Below are 12,497 nucleotides of genomic sequence, written 5' to 3' on the forward strand. Positions count from 1 at the left end.
GGGGGGTTTGGGTGGGGGGGTCATGTGGATGACCAGTAATGTTTGGGTGACGAGTAATTGTGGATGTGGGCTTGCTCTGGGTTTCGGTGTGTGTGTGTGTGTGTGTGTGTGCAGGTGGGGATGGGCAGTCATAAAACAGATCGCTCAATATGATGTGTGACAAGATTTTTGTGTGTTTCTCTTCTTCCAATTTATGGTGAGACATCCTACTGTGCATAAGATCAGATATCCCGTAAAATGCCACAAGTTTTAATGAAGGCGCCTAAGAGTTAAACTGAGATGTTAGCAAAGACAAAAAAATGTAAGCGTCAATGGGTTCACAAACCTTCAATTTGTTTATTTGTCTTCACAGACAAAACTGGAAATAATATAACAAATTATACCCCTTGATAAAAAACATGTATAATACAAATATTACATTTACATTACATTTAGTCATTTTAGCAGACGCTTTCATCCAAAGCGACTTACAGGTGGGGTAAGCAATGGAAGCAATTGGGACAACATAAGGACAACAAAAAGCATAAGTGCAATAAAAAAAGTAGACTGGTCTTATATAACCTAACACAAATATAATTACTTATTGTGAAACAATGGTAAATGTGTGATTAAGGGTTTACATCAAATAAAACAACCTCGTATTAAAAATAAAAGACCAGATAAACGGTTTAAGTGTTTTCTTTGTAGCTCGCATACTCGAATAAGTCAACATCTCATACTGTACACCGTTTACCGTGTAGATAAACATTCACGCCGCTAGATGGCGCCCACACTCACAAATTCTGTGATTTCTCCATAAGAATGATTTAAACAGTCCTGTTATATTCACGCACTGGATGTTTGAATGGTTTCTTCAGGTCAGAGTAAATCCTCTCATTCAGGTGATACTTCGAGACACATTTTACATTTTGAAAATTACAAAAATGAAGTTCAAGAACACTGCTGTTATTATATTTTAAAAGCTCTCCTATATCTCTATACATAGCGCTTTATTCAATAGGCTACACACCGTTTCTAAGCAGGTTTACAGTAAAGTTAATTCATAATTGCAAGTGCCTTTATGAAGTTTATATCTTGTGTTATAAATGTACGTTTTGTGGTATGAATAATAATATATGAAGGTTGTTTTTATTTATTATTATTGTCATATTTGTATCAAAACCGTGGTATACTTTACTAAGGTCTCACCATAACAACCATTACTAAGATATTTGAAGTCAAACGAATACAAACGTGGTTACTACACGTAGCATAATATTATAAAAACGTTTTATTCAGCTCGAATCAGTTCAGATTTTGATTCACTTCAGTTTATTAATGTCGGAGTTGCAAAGATCGTATCAAGCAGTTGAATGTCACGCTTAAATTACGCAGATTTAAATGAACATTTATGATAATATTGACAACATGATTGTCAGCACCTTTACATCTACGGTCTGTAATAATAAATATGCGTTACGTTAAGCTTAAAACTTTAAGCAAAGAACTTTAATGATGTTTAATAGTCTATTTTAATATGTTTAGCCTAAAATGTTTAAAAACGTGCTGACCTCATCAACTATTTTATGGAAGCAGGTGTGTATGCCTTTAAGAAAACCAATCATGGTTTTCTTGCAATTGCCACAGTTTAACTATGGTATTTGTAGTAAAACCATAGTATCTACAAATTGACCATGGACTTACCACCATAATAATGGAAATGGTTATCAATCTGCAAAAAACCCAACAAGATTACTTTACTTACAACACAACAATGGTTCATTTTCACGTGTGTGTGTTTGTGGTGTTGAATCTCCTCTAGGTGTATCTGAGAGCTTCATGTGATTTTAACTGGTCAGTTGATCTAATATTTTGAGATGATTCCATTGAGCGACCAGGATGAGAAATGATGGAAAATTCTAGACTTGGTCGAGCAGGAGTTGAGGGATTCTGGGTTTAAGCGACCAGAAGCATCTGATCCCGGTGACCAGACCGCAGTGTTCAGTTTAATGAAGGATTTTAGGTAATGGCTCCACGGGCCATCGGCAGCATTGCAGGCCAGTAAGAGTGTCCTGGGTTTAATTCCAGCAGTTACTGGGCGCCAGTGTAGAGAGCTGAGCAGAGGCGGAAAATGGGAGAATTTCCAGAGGTTAAATACAAGTGGAGCGGCTCGGAGGGGCGGGTGGCAGATGCAGTGGTCTATGTGAAATAAAAGCTTTAGCAAAGCCCAGATAAGAGGTTAAAGGGGCTGATTTGTGTTATTTTGATATTGTCATATTCCATTGCTTTTGTCATTGTGAAGTTCAAGACCTATAGGGTTATACAGCCATGCATTGTTAACCTTAGTGAAAATACTGCAGCAGGTAAGCAATTAAAGAAGGAAAAAGATCTGTGTGATTTCTGGAGGGATTGTTTTGACTTTGAATTATAAAGGTTTAAAGAAAGAAGAAAAGGCAGTCTGAATTATTTCAATATAACTCAGTGCATGCACATTTTCCATTTCTGTATAGAAATATTTATGTTTTGAGTCATTTACATGTTTCTGATCCCGACTTGTTCTAACTTGTTCGTTTTAACATTTATTTTTTGTAAGAAGCTGATGCGAATGTGGGTGATTTCTGGGCATTGTATTTGCGTAAAGGCATAAAATCTTGTCTGCAACCCATTTTATAACTGTAATGTAAAATAATGCTGGTTAAAAATTAAATTTAACAAAGTAAAATTGGGTGGGGACTGCTGAAAAGGCGTCAGCCAAAAATAATACATTTCAGAGTCATTTAGATCAAAGTATTTGTTTTTTGAATAACCTAAAAGACGAATCATTAAGACCAGGATCACACAAATAAAAGCAAATACAATTTTGGTTTTAAGCGATAAAATCAAGCAAATGACAGTGATTATTAAACTTGTTTTTTTATCCAGTTTATTACATACATGTAGATTTATAACAATGCCACACACGAGTTCACGATAAATTTCAGATGTGCCAATGTCCATCAAGTGGAGTCCCACCCTCACAAATGTGCCCCTCTTCCTCATCAGTGTCTACTCGGTCGTCATGGAAACAGCTAAGATGCTGGGTATAACAAGGAAAGTGAGGGAAGGAGAAATGGAGGATGTGGGATGCAGGAAAAAAGTGTCTGAAGGTCGCTCAGATTAAAGGTGGGTGATGACAACTGCATGCATGTACATGTGTTGCTCAAGTTTAAGTGCACATATTAATTCAACAAAATATTTGATCTATTTTGCATAGTCCCAAACAAACCATATCATGCACGTTGATCTTCTACTTTCTCCTGATTTCCTTCTTTCTTTCTTTCTTTCTTTCTTTTTCACTCACTCTTCACTCTCTCCGAAAGAGCCAGATGGGGTGAGGGCTCTTTATTCTCGGAGGCCCTGCTGCACGTGCCTCCTATTCAGAGCCTTAAAGCGTTTAATTCATGAGGGGTTTGATTCTACAGAGAAGGGGCCTCTACATCCCTCCCTCCATCCGCGTTTTCGTATACCCCTCTGATCCACTCTTACACCAGCCTATTTCTTCCTCCGCTCACCTCGATTTTTTCTCCTGCATGGCTTCTTTATACACTCCCTTCCTTTATGAATCTGTTTCTTTCTCTGTACATTCTGCATCTCTGTTGCTTCGCCTCTTTTTTACCTGTCTGAGCTAAAATTCATGTTTTAAGACAGAACTAAGGCTGTAGATAAAAGATGATTACCTTCAAATACGCTGTCTTCAAATACGCTTTATAAAGTCACATTCTAAATGCCACCATTTGCTTGTCCTATTGTTGTGCATTTGACAAAATCCTGTTTTATTGCAAATAGATGCACACAAAATTGACCGACTGATCTCTCTGATGATATGAATTAGTGGCAGTTATCCTGTCATGAGACATCTTGATGTATCTGTGATAAACCTTTTTTCCTTCCATCCTAGCACTGTCTGGAAGGAGGAGAGTCCTTCAATTTAAGCTATATAGAGAAAGGGAGTCTTGATAGTCTGTGGTTCAGCTAGATTTTTTCTTTTCTGGTTCCTAAAATGACAAATGGCAAATCAAGCACCTTTGATAGAATATTGTCCCATTTAAATATTTTATCAGTATAGAATTTTCCCACTTGTCTGATTCTTTACATCTGCCACCCAAATCTTGAATCTTTAGTCACAGCTTTCGCAAATATTCTTGTGATGCAAATTGTGTCGTTTTATTTTCCCCATTGAAATGGTGCTCGTATCACACTCCAGCTTTAAAAAACACGCATGCGTTCTTTCGTTTCGATGACCTCCCCACCTGTCGCGTGATTATTTAGTGCTTTAATTGATATTGAATGTGGTCAATATTTATTCGCCTTCAGTTAACGCGAAAATAATAAGGCCCGATGTTAGCCACCGGTGTGTTCCTGGACAGGGAGGCCGATGCGCCGTCGAGTGGAAATCGATAAACACACTGAGTTAATTATGAGAAATCAATTAAAAGGACGGAATTGTGACTTTTATAAAGAGCGAACTGCCATCGGGATATCGACAGGTCGAGAGGGGAGATAGAAAGACACTTCCTCCCGGCGCGCGACTCTCTGTGCGCGCGTTTGAAGTCTCGAGCGCGCGGCTGCTATCTCTCTATCAAGAGAAAAGGAGAGAAAGACAGACATGCAGACACACACAGAGACAGAAAGAGAGCTCTGTTGGCTTCAGCTACAAAGACTAGACCAAGATCTTCCAGGTTTAAACTCTGCCTGTTAAGATTCAAGAACTTTTATTGGCTTTGTCATGGGTTTTACATTGCCTGCGCATTACATATTAAAATAATTTATAGCTCATATTTTAAACATTCCTGTATTTTTCAAGATTTGGATAAATGCTTTTATCCTTTAATTTATTTGCAAAAGTTAAAGCTCCAATTTACCTCCAATATTTACGCGTAGTCTTCAAACACGAATTTTAAAGCATTTCTTTACTGTTTCTATACTAATCCTCAAACATCCTTTTTCATCTTCACCAATTCGATTACGACTGTTTATTTGAAAGGGTATTGACAAGAAATGCGACATTTTGGAAGATATTTATAGCTTTACCCAACAGCCTGTGCAAAAAGTATGCCACGAAAGAAAATGTTTTGTTTGTTTTTATGCTATTTAGACTTTGAAATCCGATCAAATTAAAACATTTATAACATTTAGCATGGGCAATGCGTCTGTTTTAATGTTCACCGTAGTCCAATAAAGAATAAAAGGTAAAATGTATTTTAGCATATTTTAGGTGTTTATATACGTGTATACTTTGATTTAATGTTTTGAGAAGCTTTATTTTTTTGTTTCATCGGAGTCTGAAGTTGCTCATAACTGTGAATTTGACTGTTGTGGCATTTAGTGTCGTGGTTTCAGTAATAGAAATCTCATTTGAATTTAAGTGCATAAATAGATATTGCATTGATTTGTTATTGACGGACGAAAGGGTCTTAGATGTGAGATATGCAGGATTTAATTACGTTATTTATTAGTGTCGTTAAAATTACAATTGGAAAGCATTTGCATTTATTGGTTTATTATACATTTACGTTTTTAAAAGATTAAATATGCAAACATGTTAATATTAAAGGCTATAGTTTATGAAACAGACTGTAGCCTTATATACACGTAAATATATGTACAAATGAATATTCATATTTGTTGTATAATTCCTTCATTTATAGAATTAACATAACGGTAACGAAAACAATATGTTGAATACTGTAATTCATTTGTTTTTATATTATATATTGGAACTGATAAAACATTTATATTTTGCATGTAAAAATGCAAATATGCATTTAAGAAATTATTGTAATTTCAAGTGTTTGCGTCGTCTTTGCGTTTTATCTTTTGCGTTTGGAAAGACATTTTGTTTTATGAATATATTTGTAAAATTTGTTTATTAGTTGTTTCTTTTTTCATTAATGATACAAACATCAAATGCCAAAATCGAGGCTAACAGTCTCGAGAAAATGTAAGAAAACCCATCCTAATATTATTTCTGATCATGTGAAGATGTTGGTCGAAATTCAAAATGAAAGATGTTAAATCTACGCATTCAACAGTCATGAGATTCACTCTGGAATTTTTTTTACATTTCAGACAGTTCTTTCTGAAATACCTTATAATAAAATCCTGTAATAGAAAATCCATATGCATGCATGGCACCAGATTAAATGATTTAATATTATCAAAATTATTAAAAGCTCGTAACTCGTAAAGACAAAGAATATATGAGTTGCATAGGCGTTATAGTGTTTTATTAATTGTTATAAGACACACAAAATATATTACAATATGATGTCGTTTTGTTTTCACACCATATTTGATAAACTGATGGATAAATGCTACATTTTTTGGGAAAGAAAATCAAGCCCTCAATTTTAGCTTTCACAACGTTTTATATTTCCCCATTTTCGTGTACGGACATTATTTTGCAACTGTATAAATGCAAAAATAAATGCAAAAAGTGAAAGCATAATAGATCTTTAAACTTATACCAAGAATATGCAGCTTCTGGTGCAAAAGACTGTGGCGATCAAAAAAAAATTAATAACGCTGATAATAAAATCTTACCATAACGCTAAAAAATACTATTTGTTTACACAAAGTGCAAAGCTCTGTGAAGCCCATTAGCTCGCGACCTCAGTGTCAGAGGGCGTCTGGTCAGTCTCGAGACATGACCAGCCAAGAGATTGCTCATCCTCTTAGGTCGTTATTGCTTAGTATTTCATTAGTGAAAAAACAGCTATACGTACAGCACAAATAAATATTAGTAATCTAGATTATAGACTTTTTATTGTGATGGTATAGATGTATTCATCATTTCTGCCAGCGTCTTTTAAATTGTGATGAAAGTGGTGAAACTTTAAATAAGCTACAGCGTTACTAAACCCAATATCTTTTGAATAAAACGAATATGAATAAAATGAGTAAAATAAATGAATAAAAGTAAATGTGTACAGTAAATATGCTACATGTAGATAGATGTATAATGTAAAATGCAATTTAAAATGTTTTTATATAGATGTTACATATAATGTATGTCATACATTTCCTTGAAGATATTGTAGAATTGTGTGATGTGGTAGTGGAATTAATTTAATTTTCTCAGTATTACTGCCTATGGACACACGATATAGATTCGGTCTGTATCCTGCAGAGAATTTCTCTTGTTTGACATGTATATAATCAATAGCTTTGATTCTTCTGAGCTGATTATTGACTTTTTGATGTGTCATCATAAGGAGAGTAAGTGAGGTATTGACCTCAACATTGATGTTCTTGTCCTGAGTTTTCCTGTTTGGTTTTCATGGTGTGTATTAACAGACCAAATCAAGTTAGTGCGTGTGTCTTTTAGTAGTAAATTGCAGAAGGTTATTAAGATTGTATTTAATAAATCCCAAATAAATTAATTCAAGCCAATCACATGTATTGTTCATTTTTGTTAGCTGTACTGGTATTATGTTACAAACTGGTATTATGTTATTGTCCACATTGTCAATACACATGTAGGTCTTTATCCATTTATTTTTTATACTCAGAATGAAGAAATTACTAGATTATTTTGTGACAAACACACATAGACATGCATGTGCACGCACGCACGCAATGTGTGCATGCTGGTTGGCCATCCAGGTGGTTAGAATGCTGGCAAGCGATCAAGTTGAGGGGTTAAAGGTCAATTTCATCCCAGACGAATGACCTCATTCGCTGGAGGCTGACCCCTGTGGTCAGACTGGTAAGGGGAGGAAAGAGAGAAATAAACAGAGAAAGAACAATTGGTGGCCGGTCATTTAACAATCGTGCTTTTGTCATTTTACATTTACTGTCATTCATTGGGTCAAATGTAGCTTTTCATCTGTATCCTATCAAGCATTTTACCAGAATTTTTCTCTATTTTTTCACCTCTCTCCCTCGCTCGCTCATAAATTAACACCTGACCTTGACCACTGACACTGAACGTAACCTTTAAGAGTGCCTAAACATCAACCCCCACTGCCCTAAAACACACACTCGGTCACTTATGCGCACACATACATTAGGGGAGAGAAAAGCCAGGCAAACACACACAGATGTTCAGCTGGAGGTTTGTATGAGATTAGGCAGTAAATACCACACCCTGAATAGAACTCTACTCAACATGTAAAGGTTTGTCCCTCTCCTATTTAATTTGTAATTTTATAAGTGAATCCAGTTGCATCTCCTATGTTATTCTGCATTGAATAAAACATAGTATTTGTATTTTTATTGTCTCAAAACACAGTTTTACTTTCAAAAAATAAGTGTCGCCATCGGTCAATATAAAGTACAGCATTTTTTTTATTTTTCCCTTAGTTACTGGAAAGCTACAGGAGGGGATCAATTTGGACTGGTGGCAACAGCAATCACCCCTAGCAACCTCTGGCCATCCATATACAGGTTTCACATATATATATATATATATATATATATAGAGAGAGAGAGAGAGAGAGAGAGAGATATTTGTTATATACATTTCATATATATATATATAAACTATATGGAGTATGTGGACAGAAGAAGAAAAGAAAAGCGATGAAAGGAAAATTCTCTAGACTGAGTATTTACACACTATCATTTTGGTCACTTCTCCTCCCCCAAACACCCCTTTCTTTTTCTTTCTTTCTCCATCTTCCTGCGTAATCCCTGCCCACTTCACCACATGTTTTCTAATCCCAAATATCAGAGGTATCCCCCCTTCGCCTTTGAGCCCCTAATGCTGTAACCTCCCTTGATACAACGTTCTTCGCTTCCTCTTGCTCTCTTTTCTCCTCGTCTTATCACTCACTCACACTCCCCGCACTTGCCCTACTGTGTCTTGCTTCTTTTTGTTTTTTGATTTTTTCGATTCTTTCTTTTCTTCGAAATAAATAATTAATTAATAATACATTTTGCTGATATTTTAAGTAAAAAATATACATTTTAAATTATCATTTTAAATAATTTCATTAATATTTTATTATAAATTATTTTTATGTATTTGGTTTTGTATTTTTTAAGTAACATAGACACATACATACATACTCTCACCGTTGGCGAGTGTGAGAGTATGTATGATCGTGTGCATGTTTGTTCACACTGCTGAGTGTCATATCAATAGGTTAATAGGCACAGTGTCAAATTCAGTAAGTCGCTGATTAGTTGGCACTTCACCAATCTATACACTAGTCAGGAGTCATAGACCCTTCCGCATTGATTTCCCTCTTCTGCCTTAAGAATGAGGTAAAGGTCGACACGGGGTTCACGTATTGATCGACCCCAAATCGCAACCCTCCCGCTCCCCGTCAACCTGTGCCGATGTAGCCGTCCCGTGCGTTCATACTGTAAGGCAATGAGACTGCACCTGATTGGCTAGTTGTCACTCAGTCAAGGTGCATGGATAATTAGGCCTGGTTTTGATTGACAGCTAGTTTTACGTGCTCACGCATGGCTGAGTCCCCTCGTGTTTGACCATCTGATGGGACCGTTGAACCAACTGCTACACCCCTGCATTAAAAACACGGCGCTAACCTTTGACACCCTAATTTGCTTAGTCACCATTTGAAGTTGTGAGATGGTCCATTTAGGTTGGCTGTTGTCCATAATGAGTACTCTCGCCAGCTCTTGTTCATTATTTGTGTCAAATCTTTCCACCGTCCCCTTTTCCGCCCTATTTTTCTTCCCTGGCGAAAATTACATGTCAAAATCCCCTATTTTCTTCCTCTATTTTTCTTCATCTGCACCCCATTCATTGGCTCCGTATCCCTTTCCCTCGCCCACTTCCCTCTATCAACGTTGAGCTCTCGTCTTCTCCTCGCTTACCGATTCCCAGCTGTAATCTCATCGACACAATGTTTCCCTTCTCCTCTCTCTCTCTCGTCTTCACTGTGTAAGCAAGAGAGTAGAGGTTGTTAAACATTTTTCTTCTCTCTTAATTGTTTTGACTTGTGCCATCGGCATCCCGATTAGGGCCCATTGATTTCCTAGTGCTAAGTGCATTGATTTCTACATTTCTTATTGATCTTGGTTCTAAATCTACCCACACACAGTCTCAATGCACAGGGCGAGACAGAGGGAGTGAGAGAGAGAGAAGAGGAGTCTGTTAAATACAGTTTGTCATATTATTAGCCACAGAGAAGTTTACAACTTATTAAAATTATATAAGTAAATTCTGTTTGACTTTTTTCAGCTATATTTGCTGTTTGGGGGGTTTTCACCGGTGATGAACAGCCTGTGTGCTTTAAACAATCGAAATTTGTGAAAGTGTATTTTTTTTCTTTATGTTTTTGGAGCTTTAGTGAGCCGACTTTTCATACATTTTTCTGATATCATTTGTTTTGGTCGAGCACCCATTTCAAGTTGATGTCCGTGCTTCTGTTGTATTTTGTTATTGTGTTTTTTACACAGGTTAATTTTGCTCTTACACATAGTATATTGATATTTCAAAAACACGTATACTGTAAATACATATCTCATATTTCCATAGCTCTTTATATTTAATATCAAATAAGCTCTATGAATATGACTGTCTATTTATAACAGTTAGTACACTCTAAAAAAAATTTGGGTTATTTCAACCTATTGTTGGGTCAAAATTGGACAAACCCAACTGTTGGGTTAAATTTACGCAAATAATATTTATATTTGACCCAAGAATTGGTCAAAACAATCCAGCGTAGGGTAATTTCCGAATTGAACTTGAATTCAGAACACTTATCAACATGATTGGCTCACAAAACAGTAAATATATAAAAGCTCTAAAGCTCAAAATCTATAAAGGCCACACATACTGTATATGGGCCTACCATCTATTCTTTAAAACACACACCACAAGTACATAACAGCATTATAGTGCTCAGAATAAACCCTTTACCCAGTTCTCTGTTGAACCACACACACACATTTTGGCACCCCATAAAGATCACAGACAGGGTATTGGGGTTTTATCCTCTTCTACTGTAACGCTAGATCACATATTCAGCAGGCCTCTGACGGGGCAAAATCAGCTCCCCCTCTCAAGCTAGTCTGTGCTCTACTGATAGCCCCATCCATGTCATAGTATTAGGCTGCTGCAGGCCGCTGCGGGCGAGACACATCACCAGCACTTTGGGGGTCGATGTCTTTTAACAGCACTGACTGCTGGGTCTTCAGCAAGACTTTGATCGCGTTAAAACTAGCGAGGCGTGGAACGGCGCAAGAATGGGGAAGAAATGTGAAATGCGTTTTCCCGTTATAATTTGCGGGGCGTAAAGACTGCATTAATGAAAAATAAATAGAAATCTTGTTTGTGAATTTTAGCCCTGGTAAGCAAATGTGTGAAATTGAAAGAGTGTAAGAGTGTTTGGAAGGGAAAGCTTGCAGATGTAAGCTTGTGAGAAGAACGCAAGAGAAACTCAACAGATGCCTTCATCTGTGAGCATATGAGACTAGCGAGCCACATATGTTGAAAGAATTTGAACTTCACAAATTAAAGTGATAAATCTTGTTCCTCTCCTTACTGTCTAGATATAAAGAACTACGAATCCCAACATTCCCCGTCATTGATAAGCAGGCTGTCAATAAGGCAAGAGAAGACAATATTTGCACTGTACAATGTATTAGCCATCCATCCCTGATCTGTGTGTGTTGAAAGCAAGCTACGACACAGAGGAGGGCTTTGTATTAGAGGTATTGGCAGACTTGAGCTGGGTATTGACAACATGTCAACACTGATCATTAGATCAGCCGAACAGAGAAAGAATGTGTCCAAGTGTCCTTTTCTCTTCTTTACTGAATGAACAACAGATGAGACTAAAAGTTGGTTTAAAGTTGTGTATTTCCACAGGAAAATCTTCTTTTGTGTGCATCTGGGTTTCGCAAAGGTGCAAGATTGTGTGTAGTATAAAGCACATTACATTCTGTGTGTGTGTAGAAGGGTTGTTCCACAGTGGGAGTGTGTCCTGGCCACAGTATTAGGTGCTTGTTACAGCAAGACGGGGTGTTGATATAATTGTAAGCTGGTATTGATTGGGGCGCCTTGTTATTGATGAGAGAGAATTTAATTCAACCAACGCATTTGTCAACATGACATTGCCATTTAACGATGAACTCTTTCACTATCGCTGTCTGGTTCACCCACCCAGACACGCGCAAGCGGAAGTTTCTTTGCTTGGTAATGATTATTTCTATTGATCTCCATTAGAATCACAATAAGAACGTCACAAACAATCATTACGGCATTAACAATAGTGATATAGTGCAGAATGTTAAAACACAAAATATTTTCACACTTGGATCTCAGTTTTTTTAATTTAGAGACATTGACGTTATATGATTTAGGGATATATTAACAATAGCAAGAATTTTCTACACAAACAAATGGAAATGTCACATTTCCACAATCTGTGTTTCAGTAGATCCGCACCTTTCTTCCTTCTCCACGCTATAAACGCGCAAAACACACTATATTCTACAAGAAATAATTGCTTTTGTCTGGAAGGAGTTTGGATGGGGGGGCTCGAAACGCGTGGCCT

The 12,497-nt window shown here is 36.7% G+C and overlaps 1 protein-coding gene across 4 annotated transcripts in view; it reads left to right on the plus strand.

The window, feature by feature from the left end:
* The first annotated feature begins 795 nt into the window (after nt 1–795).
* Nucleotides 796–12,497, plus strand: part of LOC130415925 (POU domain, class 2, transcription factor 2) — a 53,166-nt gene continuing 41,464 nt past the window's right edge. For 3 of the 4 annotated variants that reach the window (XM_056741935.1, XM_056741937.1, XM_056741940.1), the window contains exons 1-3: nt 796–881; nt 3,022–3,141; nt 8,323–8,406. In XM_056741935.1, coding sequence (XP_056597913.1) covers nt 3,096–3,141; nt 8,323–8,406 — 130 coding nt within the window. In that variant the 5' untranslated portion in view covers nt 796–881; nt 3,022–3,095. The remainder of the gene's footprint in view (nt 882–3,021; nt 3,142–8,322; nt 8,407–12,497) is intronic. The other variant, XM_056741938.1, reaches the window with a different exon arrangement.

Source organism: Triplophysa dalaica, chromosome 25 (genome assembly GCF_015846415.1).
Source record: "Triplophysa dalaica isolate WHDGS20190420 chromosome 25, ASM1584641v1, whole genome shotgun sequence".
NCBI classification, from domain to species: domain Eukaryota; kingdom Metazoa; phylum Chordata; class Actinopteri; order Cypriniformes; family Nemacheilidae; genus Triplophysa; species Triplophysa dalaica.